Source organism: Salvelinus fontinalis, chromosome 40, assembly GCF_029448725.1.
Source record: "Salvelinus fontinalis isolate EN_2023a chromosome 40, ASM2944872v1, whole genome shotgun sequence".
Lineage (NCBI taxonomy): Eukaryota > Metazoa > Chordata > Actinopteri > Salmoniformes > Salmonidae > Salvelinus > Salvelinus fontinalis.
Window position 1 is genome coordinate 28799127 of NC_074704.1, and position 23431 is coordinate 28822557.

At 41.3% G+C, this 23431-nt stretch overlaps 1 protein-coding gene across 2 annotated transcripts in view; it reads left to right on the top strand.

The window, feature by feature from the left end:
• The window catches only part of LOC129839118 (apoptosis-stimulating of p53 protein 2-like), a 41885-nt gene that overhangs the window by 2489 nt on the left and 15965 nt on the right, over positions 1-23431 (top strand). For both annotated transcript variants that reach the window (XM_055906384.1, XM_055906386.1), the window contains exons 2-7: positions 16276-16423; positions 16995-17108; positions 21255-21331; positions 21443-21544; positions 22475-22643; positions 23184-23365. In XM_055906384.1, coding sequence (XP_055762359.1) covers positions 16276-16423; positions 16995-17108; positions 21255-21331; positions 21443-21544; positions 22475-22643; positions 23184-23365 — 792 coding nt within the window. The remainder of the gene's footprint in view (positions 1-16275; positions 16424-16994; positions 17109-21254; positions 21332-21442; positions 21545-22474; positions 22644-23183; positions 23366-23431) is intronic.

Below are 23431 nucleotides of genomic sequence, written 5' to 3' on the forward strand. Positions count from 1 at the left end.
ACCCTCCCAATCCCGGACGACGCTAGCCCAATTGTGCGTCGCCCCACGGACCTCCCGGTCGCGGCCGGCTGCGACAGAGCCTGGGGGCGAACCCAGAGACTCTGGTGGCGCAGTTAGCACTGCGATGCAGTGCCCTAGACCACTGCGCCACCCGGGAGGCCCCACGATTCCAAAGCTATACGATACTACAGATAGATATACAGATCTAACATCTTGTAAAAGATTTGTAATGTTGTACTTCTTGTTGACGAAATTCGTGCTAATGTTGGGTTTTTGAGCTACCGCCCAATAGACTCATTCACTCTTTGACTGAGAGCACTTCTTGTCCCAGAATGCACCCCACGGCCCATTGACGTAGCATGGGCAACGTTTCCCATCACAAAAGTATATCTGCCGTTGCGAATGTCAGACTCCGCTCTGTGAGGCACATCGATCTGCAGGTTGAGATTGTAGACTTCTAAATTGATAGCTGTAAAATTGCCTAAACAAAATACACCAACTATCTACATTACATGCTGATATTTCTTTGGTATTATTGAGTGTAGCTATGTTTGCTAGTTAGTTAGCCAGACAGCCAGCCAGCCAGCCAGCCCATGGAGAGCATTGCATTGTGGATTTTGTAATTGACTTGAGATGCAACAGATCTACACAACAATTTTCATTGTTGCTACCAACCTTTGTAATGCCAAAATGAAACATTTGTTCACAAAAAATATTCTTCTCACATTTGTATTTTTTAACACTGTAAATTCAAGAAATTAGTGGTTTTGGGTGGATTTTTCCATTTAAACTCACCAGTCAACCTACTGTATGTGTATTGAGCATGTACAGCCTTACCTATGGATCCTGGGTCCATAAAATGGGGATTCAGCCTACTCCGTGACACCCACAGATTACAATTCTAAAGAATTTGCACAAATATTAGTGCCGTAGTTCTTATTGCGGGACTTTATTTTCACTTGTTTCATCTGTTTGCATTAGTTTCAATGGCAGACTTTTATTTTGAATGTGACCTGCCGATTCCGCTATTGTTGCTCATTCTAATGTGGTCCAGAAATTCCATGTTTCTCTGAATGTCTAGCTAGCAGGTTTTGCTTTCCTTAAATCATATCTCATGACTAATGAGATACTAATTAAAGAATGGTTTAAAATCATGCTGCATGCATATGAGGTTAACTGCCAATTAGGCTACTACACCATATTTCGCAAGAAAAGCTTCAATGGACCACACACAAGTAAAATCCCAATTTTAAAGGTTTGTGGTTGTCTAACACAAACTAAGTGTACGCTATTCTGTCCGTACACAACATTGTTGGATGACATGGTGATAATGTTTTGACCATTGCCTTTTTGTGTGTAAATCCAATGAGTGTCAAATTGTTTGATTGTAATCTCGTAAATAAACAACAGCCTCCCGAGTGGTGCAGCGGTCTAAGGCACAGCATCGCAGTGCTTGAGGCGTTACTACAGCCCCGGGTTCGATCTCAGGCTGTGTCACAGCCGTCCGTGCCTGGGAGACCCATGAGGCAGCTTACAATTGGCCCAGCGTTGTCCGAGTTTGAGGAGGGTTTGGCCGGCCAAGATTTCCTTGTCCCAACGCGCTCTAGCGACTCCCTGTGGCAGGCCGGGCGCCTGCAAGCTGACGACGGTCGCCAGTTGGACGGTGTTTCCTCTGACAAATTGGTGCGGCTGGCTTCTGTGTTAAGCGAGCTGTGTGTCAAGAAGCACTGTGGCTTGGCAGGGTCGTGTTTTGGAGGACGCATGGCTCTTGACCTTTGCATCTCCCGAGTCCGTAGGGGAGTTGAAGAGATGGGACAAGACTGTGACTACCAATTGGGGAGAAGGTGTAGGCCTTCATTGTAAATAAGATTTTGTTCTTAACTGACTTGCCTAGTTAAATAAAGGTTACATTAAAAAATATATATACACACACACACACACACACAATTAGGCTTTGGTGATTACGTTTGCAATGGCAAAATCGGGAACAACCTCCAGAATCTTAATCTGTCAGATTTTCTTGTGTTTCCAAGTGAGTCTGGTCTGTTGTTTCCAAGTGAGTCTGGTCTGTTGTTTCCAAGTGAGTCTGGTCTGTTGTTTCCAAGCGAGTCTGGTCTGTTGTTTCCAAGCGAGTCTGGTCTGTTGTTTCCAAGCGAGTCTGGTCTGTTGTTTCCAAGCGAGTCTGGTCTGGTGTTTCCAAGCGAGTCTGGTCTGGTGTTTCCAAGCGAGTCTGGTCTGGTGTTTCCAAGCGAGTCTGGTCTGGTGTTTCCAAGCGAGTCTGGTCTGGTGTTTCCAAGCGAGTCTGGTCTGGTGTTTCCAAGCGAGTCTGGTCTGGTGTTTCCAAGCGAGTCTGGTCTGGTGTTTCCAAGCGAGTCTGGTCTGGTGTTTCCAAGCGAGTCTGGTCTGGTGTTTCCAAGCGAGTCTGGTCTGGTGTTTCCAAGCGAGTCTGGTCTGGTGTTTCCAAGCGAGTCTGGTCTGGTGTTTCCAAGCGAGTCTGGTCTGGTGTTTCCAAGCGAGTCTGGTCTGGTGTTTCCAAGCGAGTCTGGTCTGGTGTTTCCAAGCGAGTCTGGTCTGGTGTTTCCAAGTGAGTCTGGTCTGGTGTTTCCAAGTGAGTCTGGTCTGGTGTTTCCAAGTGAGGATGACTGTCCTTATAGACCTTGGACATGGTAGAGTACATAGTTACTGTGTAACAATATACCCTAGTGATGTGAGAATTGGAGCCAACGTGTCATCCTCAACAACATCTAAACATTTTCCCTTTTCCTGTTTAACCAGACACTGTTCTTTAAAAAAAATTGTGACTAATGAGTGGATGACATATATCTTGACAACAACAGTTGAACCCAGTGAAGAAGAAGATAGTTGCCTTATCAGTTGTGTAGTTTTGCTAGCTAAGCATGGGTTGGAAAGTAGACACAAAACAAGAAGTATAACTATTATTTGAAGAACATTGATCCTGCATTGTTAAACTGTAACGATGGTGAGAGAAATATAACTCTGCTTTGTTCCTCTTGGGAGCCCTATGGTGTTGGTCCGACACCTTGTATTTCTTTATATATATGTCGAGATCCTGCAAGATTATTATTAGCCCTGCTAGAATTCATAAATGTTGTGCTAAGGTTAAATATATTCCAGGCTGTTCCATCGTGTGGCTATGTGAACTGAGAATTGATTTTTACTCAACTTGAAAAGGACATCCTATCTATAAGTGAGGTATGAGCCACGGTTGGCACCAAAATAGTGACACCAGTTATATGGGGGACACATTTTGTGGTAACAACGCAAATATTTAGCAGGGTCAGGGGTGACACAGGTAGTAAATAATCAATGAGTTGATAGGCTCCACCTAACTCTGTTATCTGGTTCCAAATGTCATTGATTACCGTTGTTAAACTCATCCCACACCCGAGGTTACGGAGTGCCTTTGCAACTGTTACCAGTAACAGTAAGTGGCCAGTAAGCAAGCAAGCACACAGACAGACATACACACAATCTTCCTGCTGTCACATTTAGGCTATTTATAAATTCATTAGGCGATTAGTCAAAAGTACTGCTCCGTGGCTGTGGTGGAGATTGTCAATGACATTTACCATTGTCCCAAATGCCATTTGAAAATGTCAACTTTTCAGTGACTGGGTTGTGTTTGTTTTCACCCAGTACTGTGTTTCTGCTGCCAGAGTAATGCTCAGCACAGTGGGGGTTGGGAACGGGGGAGGGTTGCTACTGCTACGCTGATTCAATAGTAAAGTCACGTGAGCCTGGCCATATGGCCTGTGGGTCCAGGCCGCAGCTTAAAAACATTGGGAGCTGACCAGCGGTAATGGCTTGCAAACCAATCTGCCAACATTTAATAAAGATCCACACAACCACAAGTCAAGAGTTAGTGCTAATGTATTTTTTTAAACACGTAATGGAGAAAATGATTACCGCTTAAACTGAAAAGGTCCCCGTTTCAAGAGGAAACACAACCGTTCTTTGAAGTTGGACTCTGTAGGATGGCTTTGCCCGGATGATGCATGTATCGAACAGATGCTCATTTGCTGGATGCTGTTATTGGCATGAATAATGAATGACAGCAGTGGATTGGATTACTCCTGTAGCTTGTCACTGCCGTCACAGCAAACTTAATCAATATTCACTCTATTCCAATTAATTAGCTTTCAATTGGAGTCCGTCATGGCATATCGACAATTCACTCGACCTGTTTTATTAACCAAATGTAATGGTCAGTCCTATAACAACTTGTGTGTATCATTTCAACTTGTTCTCCTTACACGTCTACTTTTGAACGCTCTAGCATTTTTACCACCACAGCACAATAATTCACCAACAATGAATGTCACAATTTTTTTTACTTTGATTTCCTCAAGGCTTCTCATGCAATATTTTTATTTATATCTTTTTTTTAAATTTTGTGTGGGCGGGTGAATTTGCAGGCACAAGAAGGGCTTTGTCAGTAATTAGATTTTTGGATGAAGACCACAATCCATGATTAATTTAGTCTATCTCTATCAACAGTGATTTAGTCATGGTTACAGAATGAAATACAGAACCTTTTTAGTTGACATTTGTTACGGGAAGGTCGTATACAGTCTCTAGTCCGAGTCAACGTGGTCAAATGCCCATCTCACCTAATAACAGAGGAACAATTTGCAATTACAGCAAACATTTCCGAAGATTTCATAGCACTTAGCTCATCGCCTTATCCTCCACCAAATAAGAATCCCTATTGCTAATGAGGTTTGTTCTCAGTCACACTGATGCTCCATTAATGAGAAGCTTAGCCTAACCGATCTCATTAGATGCCCCACACTGTGAAACATTATTACATTTTTTTTACCACAGACTAGACATCGCAGGCCAATGTCTGATCGGAGGAGGGTTAAGTTGCCCCAGACGCTCATCATGGGTTAGTTTTGCATTTATTTTTTTTTGATTGGGGGAGGAGGAGCTGATCCTAGATGTGTACTTAGGGGAAACTTCACCCCGGAGCTGTCTGATCTGTCTGAATAGAAGGGCAGTGTTGTGTTATTAGGGCTGCACCCACATGCAAAATCAAAGTGCTCTGCCTTTCCCCAGCTGTGTGAATCAGGGGAATTGTATTCAATCAAGCCACCTGCCATAAGTGTTTTATATAGAACCTAGAATCCATAGAATAAGAATGTATTGTTTTCAATTATATCATGGCTTTGTTTATACAACTACAGCCTCCGCACGTCTATATTCTGAAAACTGGAATGATCTGTATGTGGGGGCTACCTGGAATACAATGTAGCCTATAGGACACATTCTCTCAAAAGCAGTAAAGTATTCTATTTTACTTCTGGTTCTCCAAAATATACGGCGGGGTCCAAAATTATTGACACCCTTGATAAAGATGAGCAATAATGACTGTAAAAAATAAAGAATTCAAATACTGAGCTATATTGTATTGCTAAAAAAAATGGGAAATTTGGGAAATGATATACTAATACAATTTGTTAGAGAAAGCGATATATTATCTTTTTCTCAAAGGTAGGGGTCAAAATTGACACCCCTAAAGATTCTTATAAATAAAATGGTAAAACGTTTCGTATTTGGTCCCATATTCCTATCACGCAATGACTACATCAAGCTCGTGACTACAAACATGTTGGATGCATTTGCAGTTCGTTTTAGTTGTTTCAGATTAGTTTGTGCCCAATATAAATGAATGATAAATAATGTATTGTCACTTTTTTATTATAAATAAGAATAGAAAATGTTTCTAAACACTTCTGCATTAATGTGGATTCTACCATGATTATGGATAATCCTGAATAATGAGTGAGAAAATTTAAAGAGTCAAAGATCATACCCTCAAGACATGCTAACCTCTCACCATTACCAATAACGGGAGGTTACCATGTGTTGGCAGCATGATCTTTGGTCCTCTAACTTTCTCAGTCATCATTATTCACGATTCATTCAGGATTGTTCGTAACAATGGTAGCATCAACACTAATGTAGAAGTGTTTAGAGACATATTCTATTCTTATTTACAATAAAAGTGACTCCAAAATGACACTACATAAATTACTATGTGTTTTTTACCCCCTTTTGTTCTCCCAATTACGATCTTGTCTCATCACTGCAACTCACTAAAGGGCACAGGAGAGGCAAAGGTCGAGTCATGCGTTCTCCGAAACATGACTCGCCAAACGGCGCTCCTTAACACCCGCCCGCTTAACGCGGAAGCCAGCTGCACCAACGCGTCGGAGGAAACACCGCTCAACTGACGCCCCAAGTCAGGCTGCAGGCGCCGGCCCGCCACAAAGAGTCGCTAGAGCGATGAGCCAAGTACCCCCGGACAAACCCTCCCATAACCTGGACGACGTTGGGCCAATTGTGCGCTGCCCTATGCTAGTCCTGGTCACTGCCAGACTGACACAGCCAGGTGTCGAAGCCGGGTCTTTAGTGACGTATCAAGAACTGTGATGCAGTTCCTGAGACCGCTGCGCCACTCAGTAGGCCCTCCAATTAATATCTATTGGCCACAAAAGGATCTGAAACACAACCAAAAAAGAACTGCAAATAAACTTTTTTTTTTTAAAGTCCTCTCACTGTCAACTGCGTTTATTTTCAGCAAACTTAACATGTGTAAATATTTGTATGAACATAAGATTCAACAACTGAGACAAACTGAACAAGTTCCACAGACATGTGACTAACAGGAATATAATAATATGTCCCTGAACAAAGGGGGGGACAAAATCAAAAGTAGCAGTTAGTATCTTTCTGGTGTGGCCACCAGCTGCATTAAGTACTGCAGTGCATCTCCTCATGGACTGCACCACATTTGCCAGTTGTTCTGTGAGATGTTACCCCACTCTTCGACCAAGGCACCTGCAAGTTCCCGGACATTTCTGGGGGGAATGGCCCTAGCCCTCACCCTCTGATCCAACAGGCCCCAGACGTGCTCAATGAGATTGAGATCCGGGCTCTTCGCTGGCCATGGCAGAACACTGACATTCCTGTCTTGCAGGAAATCACGCACAGAACGAGCAGTATGGCTAGTGGCGTTGTCATCTCAGGATGAGCCTGCAGGAAGGGTACCACATGAGGGAGGAGGATGTCTTCCCTGTAACGCACAGTGTTGAAATTGCCTGCAATGACAACAAGCTCAGTCCGATGATGCTGTGACACACCGCCCCAGACCATGACGGACCCTCCACCTCCAAATTGATCCCGCTCTGTAGTACAGGCCTCGGTGTAACGCTCATTCCTTCGACGATAAACGCGAATCCGACCATCACCCCTGGTGAGACAAAACCGCGACTCGTCAGTGAAAATCACTTTTTGCCAGTCCAGTCTGGTCCAGCGACAGTGGGTTTGTGCCCATAGGCGACGTTGTTGCCGGTGATGTCTGGTGAGGACCTGCCTTACAACAGGCCTACAAGCCCACAGTCCAGCCTCTCTCAGCCTATTGCAGACAGTCTGAGCACTGATGGAGGGATTGTGCGTTCCTGGTGTAACTCAAATCAAATGTATTTATATAGCCCTTCGTACATCAGCTGATATCTCAAAATGCTGTACAGAAACCCAGCCTAAAACCCCAAACAGCAAGCAATGCAGGTGTAGAAGCACGGTGTAACTGCAGGTGTAGGTGTAATGCAGGTGTAACTCAGGCAGTTGTTGTTGACATCCTGTACCTGTCCCCCAAGTGTGATGTTCGGATGTAACGATCCTGTGCAGGTGTTGTTACACGTGGTCTGCCACTGTGAGGACGATCAGCTGTCCGTCCTGTCTCCCTGTAGCGCTGTCTTAGGCGTCTCACAGTACGGACATTGCAATTTATTGCCCTGGCCACATCTGCAGTCCTCATGCCTCCTTGCAGCATGCCTAAGGCACATTCACGCAAATGAGCAGGGACCCTGGGCATCTTTCTTTTGGTGTTTTTCAGAGTCAGTAGAAAGGCCTCTTTAGTGTCTTAAGTTTTCATAACTGCGACCTTAATTGCCTACCGTCTGTAAGCTGTTAGTGTCATGACGACCGTTCCACAGGTGCATGTTCATTAATTGTTTATGATTCATTGAACAAGCATGGGAAACAGTGTTTAAACCCTTTACAATGAAGATCTGTGAAGTTATTTGTATTTTTACGAATTATCTTTGAAAGGCAGGGTCCTGAAAAAGGGACGTTTCTTTTTTTGCGGAGTTTACGTCCAACAACTTTGAAGAGTCACAAGCTTGATTTAGTCATATCTTGCTAGGAATATGGGACCAAATACTACACTTCTGACTACTTTATTTATAAGAATCTTTAGGGGTGTCAATAATTTTAACCCCTACCTTTTTGAGATTTTTTTATATTACTTGTTAAACAAAATCTCTTTCTCTAATCAAATGTATAAAATTATATAGTTTCACCAAAAAAATATTTTGTTGCATACAATATAACTCAGTATTTGAATTATTTTATACAGTCATTATTGCTCATCTTTATCAAGGGTGTTAATAATTTCGGACCCCACTTTTACATACAGTACGAGATCAATGGAACGTCGACCGTGGGGGATAGCACAAGGACATAGTCATTGGCACTCATAAAAAAAAAAAAAGCCATATTTCCATACGGACTGATTATTCTCTGAGGGGAAAATAAGATTTCCCCAATTCTGTTTAAGACTTGGTCATCCACTGCAAGGGTGCATCCAAAATGGTAACCTTTTCCCTACATAGTGCACTACTTTTGACCATATCCCTATGGGCCGTGGTCAAAAGTATTACACTGCATAGGGAAAAGGGTGCAATTTGGGACGCAGGCCAAGAGCCAGCAATGATAGCTCACCTATACGTTTGTGTATGGAAATACAAGTGTGCTACTTTGCATGTAATTTGATGTTCGGTCGATTTGTATTCGACAAGTCTTACAAAAGCACAACAGATCTCTTTACATGCCACGCATTCAGTGAGTGGTGCCAAGCAAACAGGGACATGCCAAGGAATTAGCAAAAGCCCCCAATGTCTGCGTCCCCTTTGAAAAAACAAACAAATAAGAACTAGAAAATGGAAAACCTAATTATTTCAAAATTGTAGTTGTAAATCAAGCTCATTCTGTTTGGGCATTTTTACTGCATTTTCAGTCCTTTTAGATGTCAACTGTCAAAGGAGCCTTAACAAGTAGTGTCCAGTTAATCTCTGATTGTCCTAGATGGCCTCAAGGCTCACTCAGATCTCCCAATGTGCCTACTGGTTCCCATAGCCCTTGCCCTATGTGATAAAATGAAGGCGTAGTGCAGTGAAATAGAAAATGACAGCCTACTTCTCTTCACTTGATCAACCTCTGACACCACATACCCCACTTCTGTATTGATTCAAGCATGGGCTTCCTTCAGATGTGTATTTAGTCCAACGTTTTCCTATTACCACTCAAATTAATACATTAGTATAAGTGTGGTTTGGTTGATGAACAGCGTTAGTTTAAATACATTTGCTGTTGAGAAGTGTGCTGTATACAGAGAAACAAGCTGGGGTCTATATATATATATATATATATATATATATATATATATATATATATATATATATATATATATATATATATATATATATATATATATATATATATATATATATATATATATATATATATATATATATATATATATATATATAGTTCGACCGATTAATTGGAATGGCCGAATTAATTAGGGCCGATTTCAAGTTTTCATAACAATCGGTAATCAGCATTTTTGGACACCGATCATGGCCGATTACATTGCACTCCACGAGGAGACTGTGTGGCAAGCTGACTACCTGTTATGCGAGTGCAGCAAGGAGCTAAGGTAAGGTGCTAGCTAGCATTAAACGTATCTTATCAAAACCAATCAATCTGAACATAATCACTAGTTAACTACACATGGTTGATGATATTACTAGTTTATCTAGCTTGTCCTGCGTTGCATATAATAGATGCGGTGCCTGTTAATTTATCATTGAATCATAGCCTACTTCGCCAAACGGGTGATTTAACAAGTGCATTCGCGAAAAAAAGCACTGTCGTTGCACCAATGTGTACCTAACCATAAACATCAACGCCTTTCTTAAAATCAATACACAAGTATATATTTTTAAACCTGCATATTTAGTTAATATTGCCTGCTAACTTTAATTTATTTTAACTAGGGAAATTGTGTCACTTCTCTTGCGTTCTGTGCAACAGAGTCAGGGTATATGCAGCTGTTTGGGCTGCCTGGCTCGTTGCAAACTGTGTGAAGACTATTTGTTCCTAACAAAGACAGCCATCATTTGCGGAAAAAGCACAATCGTTGCACGAATGTACCTAACCATAAACATCAAGGCCTTTCTTTAAAATCAATACACAGAAGTATATTTTCTTAAACCTGCATATTTAGTTAAAAGAAATCCAGGTTAGCAGGCAATATTAAACTAGGGAAATTGTGTCACTTGCGTTCATTGCACGCAGAGTCAGGGTATATGCAACAGTTTGGGCCACCTGGCTCGTTGCGAACTAATTTGCCAGAATTTTACGTAATTATGACATAACATTGAAGGTTGTGCAATGTAACAGGAATATTTAGACTTATGGATGCCACCCGTTAGATAAAATACGGAACGGTTCTGTATTTCACTGAAAGAATAAACGTTTTATTTTTGAAATGATAGTTTCCGGATATATATATATATATATATACACACACAGTTGAAGTTGGAAGTTCACACACACGTTTTTTCAACCACTCCACACATTTCTTGTTAAACCTTTTAGGACATCTATTTTTTGAATGACACAATTTTTCCAACGATTGTTTAGACAGATTATTTCGCTTATAATTTTGTGGAGGTCTACAATTTATTTTCTGAGGTCTTGGCTGATTTCTTTTGATTTTACAATGATATCAAGCAAAGAGACACTGCATTTGAAGGTACACCTCCAATTGACTCAAATTATGTCAATTAGCCTATCAGAAGCTTCTAAAGCCATGACATAATTTTCTGGAATTTTCCAAGCTGTTTAAAGGCAAATTCAACTTAGTGTATGTAAACTTCTGACCCACTGGAATTGTGATACAGTGAAATAATATGTCTGTAAGCAATTGTTGGAAAAATTACTTGTGTCATGCACAAAGTAGATGTCCTAACCGACTTGCCAAAACTATAGTTTGTTAACAAGACATTTGTGGAGTGGTTGAAAAACAATTTTTAATGACTCCAACCTAAGTGTATGTAAACTTCCGACTTCAACTGTATATGTGGACCCAAGCTTGTTTGTTTATTTATATATATATATAAATAAACAAAAAAACAATCTATATCTATATATATATTTTTTTAAAGCAGCTTTACAAGATACAAATAGGACTCAAATCAGCTATATACTGTTAAAGAGGGACTGCCTTCAAAAAGCAACGAATCCTCTATGTGGAATTGATACGAGACAGAAACAGTTATTCTAGTGTCAGAATTGACTACAAAGTGTATATAGGATCATTTTGGTCATAAAGTCAGTCTCGTCTAAAACTGAGTTTGGAACATCACAACAGGTAAAGGAAAGTTGGGTTTTGATTTAGCGATGTACATTTGCCCACTAACATGGGGTGAACAGCTGCAGTGATTGCTCTCTATCCAATAGCATAGACAGTGAAACAGACTGCCCAGCAGCCATACCTTGTTTACATAAGACAACACATCACACATTTTTTTTTTACTTGAGAAATACTGCACCAAACACCTTCGATGTAAAATTGCGCAACTAAAACATCCTCGGCAGAAACGTACACATTTATTTATTGAGTTAACTTAGATTTTTTTTTTTTTACTTGGATTTTGAGGATGTGAAATGGGGGACAAACATTTAACCAAACGTGGAATCGGTCAGAAAATACACCTCCATGATTGAAATCCTGTTTTTCTAATGAGCAACAGAAAAACACACGTGCCAATCGGCGTGTTCAGCGGCTCTTTAAAGACAGACCCTTCAGAGAAACTGGGAAAGTCAGCTGTGCAGAGGTAATGTAGTCTCACCTAGGCTAAGTGTCACTTGATCATTGAATAAAATACAAATACAATGCAACAGTGAAATGTCAGAGGTTAGCTTTACTTCTGGAATTGTACGCAAAATAGGTTAAACATGTATTAATTCTGAAGTTCCTTTCTCTCCTAAAACAAATATAGAGAGGAATGCATTTAAAGTGTTGTAGGTAGACTTAGGAAAATTACATTGTCATGCAAAGTGGGGTGACTTCCTCAATCAACAACAACAAACTGAGAATTGGCCTCTATTTGCCTCTCCCCAATGTGGGCATTCTCAAGAGAGGCCGAAAGTTGGGAAGTAGTAGTCTTTTTGCAGATATTAATTATCTTGTTTTCTGCATGCAGGAAGTCGCCTGGCTTTCCACGATGACGTCATATGGCGGAGTCTACCTTTTTAAGAGGGCACATGGCCATGATGTTATCCTAACTCTAATTGCCAGTCTGGTTTTCTTGTACTCCTACTGTGACTAGGACAGAAAGGCAGTCAGTCATATCGCCAGCTGTAGTCCGATCCAATGCCCAGATTGAGAGCATACTTTAAGAGGACAAAAAAGCCTCTTTTAATTATTATTATTATTTTTTTAAATCTATAGTGCACAGCTGCTTTAAACCGGATACTTGAATTGGTGCGTGGAGTATCAGCTGGCAAGCCTGTGTTTCAGTTTCACAAATGTCGAGTCAGTCGGCATTGCGAGTGGTTTAGCATTGTTACGCGTCTCTCAGCCACTTCTGTGAAATGCCAGATGTTTGTGGCGGATGTGGAAGGCTTTATTATTTTATACTGTTGCCTCAACATAATGACGTTTCTTTCCATAATCCACCTGTACTTGACATCATAGATTTATCACGAATGGCTTCAGGGTTGAAAACCTTCCACAATTTCAGGAAATTGGTAGACCGCTCAGTCTGACAAAGAATTTGAAAACCACTCAGATCGATAGCTTAGTCAATTATAAATCTCCTGATTTTATATGGATTATCTCCAAATTATAACTGGTTTTAGGCAGATGTTTTCTGAATGGTAGATTCTGTAGGTTGTTCGTGGGAATTAAGTTCTGCAGCAGTGGCAGAGTCTACAGGACAGCTTCCATCTTACAATCAGGATATGTCCCAAATTGAATTTTGGTGCCATTTGGAAAGCATCTTCAGTCTAAAGCCCATCTGTTATCTCAGTGGTATAGCCCTTTCAGGCCCCATGCCAGACCACCTCTACGAAGCAACAAGTCAATGATTGCTTTTTGCATCCTCTATATCTTTGGGCAGCGGAGCGTGTATGGCTTGGCCTATGGTGCGAAGAAATTGCTGACTTGCACGTTTGCGCATTTGAAATGAAACCATTGACCTATGTAGAATCTAGTGAAAGGTCAAATTCACAGAGGAATTTGACCACCTTCAAGGACCAGTGTGTTTTCATTTTCAGAGATTGGGGCTTGGCTCTATTGGAATTTGAGACCCAGTTCTCTTTGAGAAAGTTTTCAGAACTGCATTCGCCCATTCATAATTCCAGAAGGGGTTCTGGAGTAGGTCCCCATTCTGTCTTTGGGCTGGCTCACTCCAGATGTTGAAGCAACACCATTATTATTTGTGGAATTTCCTATGGTAATTTCTATGAAATGAAAGCTACGAGTCTATTTTTGAGAAATTAAGGCATATTTACGTTTCAACCATTTTCCATCCTCAAAATTAGGAATAAGCAAAGGCTTTGATTTATTGTCAATCAGATGGAAAAGGGGTCTTACAAAACATCTGTCAGAAAAAGTCTTAAAAGGTATTAGAAATGCATCAAAATACAATAATGTTGAATTAGACCCCCTGCCAACTAATATCACTACAAAAATATAAACGCAATAGGCAACAATTTCAACAATTTTATGAGTTACAGTTCATAAAAGGAAATCAGTCAATTTAAATGAATTTGTTAGGCCCTAATCTATGGATTTCACATCACTGGGGAGCCAGGCCCAGCCAACCAGAATGAGGTTTTCCCCACAAAAGGGCTTTATTACAGACAGAATAACTCCTCAGCTGTCCGGGTGGCTGGCATCAGATGATCCCACAGGTGAAGAAGCCAGATGTGGAAGTCCTGGGCTGGCATGGTTACATGTGGTCTGTGGTTGTGAGGACGGTTGGACATACTGCCAAATTTTCTAAAACAACATTTGAGGCGGTTTATGGTAGACAAATGAGCATTAAATTCTCTAGCAACAGCTCTGGTGGACATTCTTGCAGTCAGCATGCCAATTGCACGCTACCCCAAAATTGAGACATCTATGGCATTGTGTTGTGTGACAACTGCACATTTAAGTGGCCTTTTATTGTCCCCAGCACAAGGTGTACCTGTGTAATGATCATGCTGTTTAATCAGCTTCTTGATATGCCATACCTGTCAGGTGGATGGATTATTTTGGCAAAGGAGAAATGCTCGCTAACAGGGATGTAAACAAATTTGTGCACAAAATTTGAGAAAAAATATTTTTTGAGTATGGAACATTTCTGGGATCTTTTATTTCTGCTCATGAAACATGGGACCAACACTTTACATGTTGCGCTTAGTTTTGTTCAGTATAGTTTAGGATTGAACCTTTTCTGCCTTATGTAAGTTTAAGAAACATTGCCATGTGCCTTAACTCAGTTACCAAAAACCCACATATCTTTAAGATATTTTCACATTTCTCTCCCTCATGAGCCGCGGCGGATTAAGAAATCATAGGCCCCGGGGCTTAGTTCTTTCTATATAGGCCCCGTCAGTTAACTAGTGTTTTTATAGATGTCAATTTTATTTTCATGAATTATTAAATGATTCAAACTAAATTCTGTTACCAGATCGGTAACAGAGTTTCAAAAAAATTGTTAACGGAATGTCTGCAATTGAATTGGCTACAATGTGAAATCATAGTAGTCACAAACAACAATAGTATGCCAGCGGAAGGGAGAACAGTAGCAGGCGACCCAACTATGTTCAGCTGATACATTTTTTTCCTTTCTGTCATCTGGTTGTCAAATGTGAAAAGTCTGGACAACCTCTCTCTTCTCTCTATTCTCTATCTCTAATTAATGCAACCTCTCCTGGCTCTTACTGACACCTACCCATGAGCCCCCTCTCTTTACATTTTTTTATTTGGTCAGTCCGCCCTGGCCTTGATTTCAACGTCCACAGACGTCATGTCTTGGTCCGGACCAGTCTTGATTTCAGCTTCCACGGACATCTGGACCGGCCCAAACATTGACGTCCACGATTAGTTCAGATTTGGTCCGGACGCCAATGTTCCATTAGTTCGGACAACACAGTACAGTAAACAAAAGTAGAGTATAATTCAGCATAGTACAGTAAATAAAAGTAGAATATAGTACAGTAAGATACATTACACTTGTGTACTGTGCTATACTCTACTGTACTGAACTATACTTACTGTTCTGTGCTATACTACATAGCTCTACTGTGCTGTAATTTGATGTCAAAACTTGTGAAAAATAGACATCTATGATTGGTTCAGATTTGGTCTTGTTTGGTGGTGGAGCTCATTAAAATAATAGCCAGTGTGTAGAGTAATACATAAATATGCAAAGGATGATATTGCACCTTTGTGTATGGATTTAGGATTTATGCATTTCTGTGTAGCATAGGTCAAGGACCCATGATGAAATTCTGTTACCGGGTGTAAATTTACTTCACTTAATGTATACAGTTCAATAACCAAAATACATTTTTTTTTTACTCAGTGTCATGTCATAGCTGACATCCCATTCTTTCTGCAGACATCTTTGAATCTTAATTTGGAGCAGATTTTTGTGGCCAGAAAACGTGGTCACAAACTGAGGGAGATTTAACTGAAATTCTGTTACCAAACTTTGCATCTGCACAGTCCTTTCAGTAAATAATTTTCAGTATGTAAATTGTTAAAAGTAGTCCTTGTGCATAGAGTTGTGTGGTTTGTTAAACTTTTAAATCAATGGTTTTCGTTTGGCATACATTTTAAGTAAAAAATATCAGTCTCAGCGCAATTCCATTATCGTGGAATTGCCCCTATTAGAAAAAAGACCACATTGACAAATGACTCCCCGTAAGATTTTTGGATCCAAAATAGACATTGACCATCTGTTTGTTTCAAATAGAACAGGGACCTAGTGTGCTACTTATTCTGTTCTCACTAAAACCCATTGCAGTGGGGGTTTCTGAATTGGCTCAGTCTTTGTCTGGGGTTGGATCCCAATCTTCTCTAACACTGTTCTAATGGTCTATTTTCCACTGTCTGTGTCTTAGATGTTCCTCACCGTGTACCTCAGCAACAATGACCAGCATTTCACAGAGGTGCCCATTACCCCGGAAACCCTGTGTCGTGATGTGGTGGAGCTGTGCAAGGAGCCGGGGGAGGGAGAATGCTACCTAGCTGAAATGTGGCGAGGCTCAGGTGAGTTTCAGAACGGTTGTGACTCAGTCTTCTCAATTTTATGCCTTTTAAACTTGTCGTAAAGTGACAACTACTTAAGGATCAAGTTTATTGGACAGTAAAACGAGACAGTAAAGTAGGAGAGGTGCTAGAAGGGCATGGGCCAGATTCAAACCCATGCCGACACCGTAGTCATGTGTGAGGCTGTGGTATCACTGCTAGACCAGGCAGGACACTTCCTGGCTAACTTTTGATGTCAGTGTTTACTCTAGGTTGATGTTATGCGGGGCTGCACTCATCCAAGTGTTGAACTGAATGAAGCCAATCAAAGGTTTTCAGTGGTGGGTAGGAGGAACCCCAAAAAATCTTGTTCAATGTCAACTTTGGCCCAGTTCCATTTCACTCCCTAGCCCCTACAACTTTGGTGTTCACTAATCTTAAAGGTGACGTAATAGGTAAAAGCAGTATCACTATCCCGTCAGATGTGAATACCTGAGGGGTAAAGGTTGGGGGTAAGAGGCAAGGGACCAAAATGGAACCGTGCCTTGGACTCAAGAACCGCTTACTCAGGCATCTTTCTTTGTCACACCAGAGCGCGCCATTGGCGACGGAGAGCGAATGCTGGACGTGCTCCAGTGTTGGGGACAGCAGAGGGGGGAGGTGCGCTTCCTCCTGCGCCATGACCGGGCACCCTGCAGAGAGTCAGGTGAGAGCCACAAACACACATTTATCGATGCCCATCCACCACCAGTACCCTGGATGGTAAATAGTGTGGTAACTGAATGTGTCAAGCGTAGCCTGAAACATGGGAAAGCCTGGGTAGGCAGGTGTGTTTACTGGCTGTTATGTGTGTGGTGTACACAATGTTCTAGTCCATTACAGTTGAGCCAAAGTCAATACAGCCAGCTACTATTCTAACTGGCAGACACACTTCCTAGTCCCCATTGTTGGGATGATGAATTTCAATACAATTGTTACCATCTTAGAGTTGTTACATGGTCACAATTGGATTTTACTTTTTTCTCTCCAAATCAATTCAATCATTTTGCTTTGTATAAGGATTAGAATAACTGTCGCGTGAAGTAAAAACTCAAAATGATAAAGAAATTGAGTGATAAGATTGTATATCTTCATGTTATTTGGTGATGCATGTGGTTTTGACCATGGCACAGTGCCAAGCATTCTAAACATCGCTGAGATAATTAAAATCGCCATAATGTTTTGCGGCTGCTGGGAACATAGTTATTTAAGAACAGGGTACACTCTAATTTTCTGCCTTGCCTGCATTCTCTCAGGCCCAAAGGTAACTCAGGATTTTTCTGACTGGCTGCGTCCCAAATGGCCAATGGGCCCTGGTCACTGTGTAGTACACAATAAGGAATAGGATGCCATTCATGATGGAGCCTGTGTGTGGTGGTGATGATATGCCACAGGCAATGCCATGCCACCCTATGTGCCACATGGCCCACACATACTAAGGCTTATGTAAATGCGTGGCAGAAAGATTCTTTAGCCATCCTTAATCCTTCTTTTGCGTTTTCTTCTATATTTTGTATATTTTATATGAACTTGCCATAAACCAGTGGCACTATTGTCATAGGATCCGTTGTGGTTGTAATAACACAATCCAGTTTTTGAACACACCCCCATATGATGTACAATATTTAACACTTTAACACTTTAAAGGTGCTACACATGGGATTTGTATTTTATTTTTGCATTGTAATTTCAGAAATATTATGTACATTATCTGCAGTAATAGTGTAATGATAGTGTTTCACAGTATTACTTACCGCCAGTGTTGTGATTGGCTGTGATATTCGCCTATTGATATTCGCCTATCCTGCTAGGCCGGCATCTGTTGTCAAAATGGGGAAAGCTGTTTTGATTTTGTGGCTGTGTTTAGGGGAAATCAGGTCAAGTGGCCAATGTAGAAGTTGCTCTGTCATTTCCTGGGTGCTAAAATTCTACACTTTTCACTCAATTTCAGTTTGTGAGAAAGCAAACACTGAATAGTGTAGGGAATCATTGTAGTGTCTAAATCGCTGTGAAATATATTTTCAATAACAAAAAATAAAGTTGTTACTGCTGTTTGAAGGTGGTGGACCAAAACCGAAAGTAAAAGGTTCAAGTGCGAATCTCCACCATGTTACGGGGAAATGGGATGCGGGGGAGGGGGGTATTTGTTTTGAATGCAGCCTAGTCCTGTTGCAATTCACCAAGCTTCCACATGTGTAAGCACCTTTAACCTTTCTAGCCCAGGGGTTCCGCTAGCGGAACACCCACAACATTCCGCTGAAAAGGCAGCGCGTGAAATTCAAAAATATTTTTTAGAAATATGTAACTTTCACACATTAACAAGTCCAATACAGCAAATGAAAGATAAACATCTTGTTAATCTACCCATCATGTCCGATTTTTCAAAAATGTTTTACAGTGAAAACACAACATATATTTATGTTAGATCACCACCAAATCCAAAAAACACACAGCCATTTTTCCCAGCCAAAGATAGTCACACAAAAGCAGAAATAGAGATAAAATTAATCACTAACCTTTGATAATCTTCATCAGCTGACACTCATAGGACATCATGTTACACAATACATTTATGTTTTGTTCGATAATGTGCATGTTTATATCCACAAATCTCTGTTTACATTGGCGCCATGTTCAGAAATGCCTCCAAAATATCCGGAGTAATTACAGAGAGCCTCGTCAAATAACAGAAATACTCATCATAAACTTTGATGAAAGATACATGTTTTACATATAATTAAAGATACACTGGTTCTTAATGCAACCGCTGTGTCAGATTTTTTTTAACTTTAGGAAAAAGCATACCATGCAATAATCTGAGACGGCGCTCAGAAATACACAACATTTCTCCGCCATGTTGGAGTCAACAGAAATTACATCATAAATATTCCCTTACCTTGGATGATCTTTCATCAGAATGCAGTGCCAGGAATCCTAGTTCCACAATAAATCGTTGTTTTGTTCGATAATGTCCATTACTAGTGTCCAATTAGCTACTTTTGCTAGCACTTTTAGTTCACATGTCCAAACGCTGGCGCCGGTCCAGGCGAACTCGGACGAAAACTTCAAAAAGTTATATTCCAGGTCAAATTAAGTAGAGAATCAATCTTCAGGATGTTGTTATCATATATATCCAATAACGTTCCAACCGGAGCATTTCTTTATGTCTGTATAAGTAATAGAACACATGGCCATATCATGACTAGCGCGCATGACCAGGAACTAGCATTCTGCCAGACCACTGACTCAAATAGCTGCCATCCGGCCCCACATCACACTAGAGGCTTCATTCCACGTTCTACAGACTGTTGACATCTAGTGGAAGGCGTAGGAAGTGCAAACAGATCCATATATTACAGGGAATTGAATAGGCGATGACTAACATCGACCCTTCTCAGAATTCTCACTTCCTGTTTGGAAGTTTGCCTGCCATATGAGTTCTGTTATACTCACAGACATAATTCAAACAGTTTTAGAAACTTCAGAGTGTTTTCTATCCAATAGTAATAATAATATGCATATATTAGCATCTGGGACAGAGTAGGAGGCAGTTCACTATGGGCACACGATTCATCCAAAGTGAAAATGCTGCCCCCTATCCCAAACAGGTTTTTAACAACTTCACCTTGTAGTCTTAGGTACTGTAGCATGCTAACCGTTAACCGCCCTCTCAGCTGGGTTGTATTCATTACGGAAACCGTTTACCGTTTAAGAACCAAACGGAAGCAAACAAAGCAAAACATGTCTATATTGGACAAATTCAGGTAGGTCCCTCTCCGTTTTTGTTCCATTTGCTTCCGTTTAAGAAACGTTTTGCAACAGAATCGGTGTAATGAATACGCCCGTGTTAATGGTTAAAGTGAGCCCATAGGGAACAGTACACTACTTTCATTGCTGTGATTTTAGTTTTGTGCTTGTAATTTCTTCTGCGAATATCCGCATTACGTTTTCATGAGACGATTAGCTAAGGACATGTTCTTTTCAATGGTATCACTATGTGATGCCCCCGCATAATTTAGTCCTTTATGCAACTTGAAAACAACAGAAAACCATGTCTTTCTTAACCAAAGCTCTCTGGTCACTTGAGAACCTTGTGTAGTTCCATGTGTTTGGGTTTCTAGTTGCTTGGAACGGCCCCCTACGCAGGACAAAGCCATATTACGCAACAGAACAGTGCAAGGGGTATCACAGCACAAAGGCTTTATTATTTGTTCTTGGGACACGATTGTAGTCAATTACAACCAGTCTGGCTTGGCTCCCTGTTTAGCTTGTGCCGTTATTACCATATAAGGTGTAGAATTTGGGTTGTATAACTCATAAGCCTGAGTTGTGACCCCCAAAGAGCTTATTAAAGGGATCAGCCTTTTTGGGTTACCCATATAAGGAGTTCGCAAAACAGCATTGCATAACTGTCAGACACTGGCACGGGAAGAGCAGCTGTGTGGAAGAGGCCTGGTTCTTTGGCTGCTCAACCAGTTATTACATAATGAGCAGTTCTACAACTCATGCTTGTCCTTTTCATCCCGTATCCTCAGAGTATGACCCCTATTAATGGTGCAGTGCTCGGGTCTTGTGTCGATTTTCCGGTCACGTTTGTTCCAACTTTGGTCATAAACAGACTGTAATACACAAACAAATTGGAGCCCCCTTTTAGCAGAGATGCCTCCAAATGTGGAATTTTCCCCAAATAGCAATTAGCTTCTTACCTCTTTATACTTCCCATGATCAGTTGTGAAGTATAATGCACGTCCCTCTCCAACAGTTAGATATAAACACACACACTCACAAAACCGCTGTATTTTGTCTTGTATAGGCGGACCAAGGGTCTCCGATCACTCCGCTAAAAGGAACATGGTCAAGGTCCCTGTGGACCGATGCGTGGAGAATGGGGTGAGTGCAACAACGGTACTACAGTAAAATGAAGGAAGATAGAAGCCGATGGTTAAATGGTATGGTGTGACACATTATTTGTCATCATTAACCCCCCCCCCCCGCCCCCAGGTGGCACCACCTTGCATGGACATCACCCTCTCGGAGCTGCAGGAGTTGGCGTCACGGCAACAGCAGCAGATCAATTTGCAGCAGCAGCTCCTGGCCTCAAAGGTAGGGCAAGACATTGGCCATGTATCAGCATGATAAGTTGTGGGTAATTTGTGACTGACCGACTTGGCTATAAATCATAATCAGTAGTTATTTATGATGCAAGGGTGCAGTCGATGTCAAACAAGCCCGTTGACTCGTTTGGCAGAGGAGTACAGCCACTAAATAAGGTCAAGACATCTAATTCTTCACCTTGTCTCATGTCTAGGCCAGCGTGAGGCAGATGGGCCTATATGGCAGGGGTCTAGATGAGACAATGTCCAATAAAAACAAGTTGTTTCTTTCCCTTTCTTATTAGCTTGACATAGGCTTCCAGTTGAATAGGCCTGCTCTAGAGTATGGTTCCTGTCAAGGTTTCTTCCTAGACAGTTCCACTGTCTCCTCTGCCTTCTGTTTATTAAGCTCAATTAATAAAGACAAGTATTTTTCTTTAAAGGCACGGGAAGGGCTGTGTGTTCTTCTACACTGAGTTAGAAGGTTACAAAGGCTACATTAAAGGATGCTAACCTCTCACCATTACCAGTAACAGGGAAGGTTAGCATTTGACATTTGAGTCATTAAGCTGACGCTCTTATTCAGAGAGGGGGGAAATCATCGTTGTGCTTCTGACTTTCTCACTCATCATTATTCATGCTTCATTTAGGATTCATTCATAATCATGGCACCATCCATGTGAATATAGAAGTGTTCAGAAACATCTTCTATTCTCACATGCACGAAAAGTGACTCCAAAATGACAATACATTATTTAGTTACTATTGGGCAAGACATGATACAAAAGATACCCAAAACAAACTGAAAATGCTGAGTTTGTGTAGTCATTGTGTGCCAGGGATATGGGACCAAATACTACTACTTTGACTACATTTAATACACCATGTGGGTATTATTAAAAACTTTAACCTGAAAATGTTTTCTTGTTTGGTCGGCTAGGAGCAACGTCTGCGCTACGTGAAGCTGCAGGAGCAGCAGCAGCAGGCGTCAGAGCATGAGAGACTACGGCAGCTTCGTGAGAACGCTGAGAACCAGGAGACCAAGCTGCGGCGGGTGCGGGCCCTCAAGGGTCAAGTGGAGCAGAAACGCCTCAGCAACAGCAAACTGGGTCAGTGCCAATGGGAGAGCGAGGAGTCAAGACACTCGATGAAGAGGGGTTTGGGGAAGGAGCTGAGTAGGACTTTCTGGGTGACATGTTTTTTTTCCTACTTGACACACTTGACATTTTCTTTTAGCTGATTGGCTTAGGCCTACAGTGTACAACCAGCTAACTACTTTTGGTTCAAAAGAAGATTCCAGGTTTAGGTATCCAGAATATTATTTTGTCCAGTTATCTGTGTGTTCCCGAGAATGTACACCTGACGGTTATGGGAACCTGAAGGTTCAATTTGGTGGAATGTTAGCAAAAACATTTCTCAAATGTTTATATTTTTTTGATCTACCACACCAGACGTTCACAGAACATGTTTAGGTTTAAGATAAAATATTGACGTTAACGGAACATTCGATTTTGGTTTGACCTAACACATCATTAGCATTCTCTAAATGTTACTTTTCAAATTTGACTAACGTGCATGTCTGTCTGTGCTTGTGTGTGTTTGTTGATTTGCGTGCGTGTGCGTGTGCGTGTGTGTGCCTGGCTGTATAGTGGAGGAGATAGAGCAGATGAACGGGCTGTTTAAGAGTAAGCAGTGCGAGCTCCTGGTGGCCGTCTCGAGAGTGGATGAGCTGAGCAGGCAGCTGGAGACCCTGAAAAGCGTCAAGATGGAGCCCTCTCATGACGGCCCGAGCTCCGCCGGCGAGCTGGAGCGTCTTTACAAGGAGCTGCAGGTAAGAGAAGATCAGATTTGTCTGCTTCCACAGAAGTTTCTTTTTGTGGCATTTACAGGTAGACTC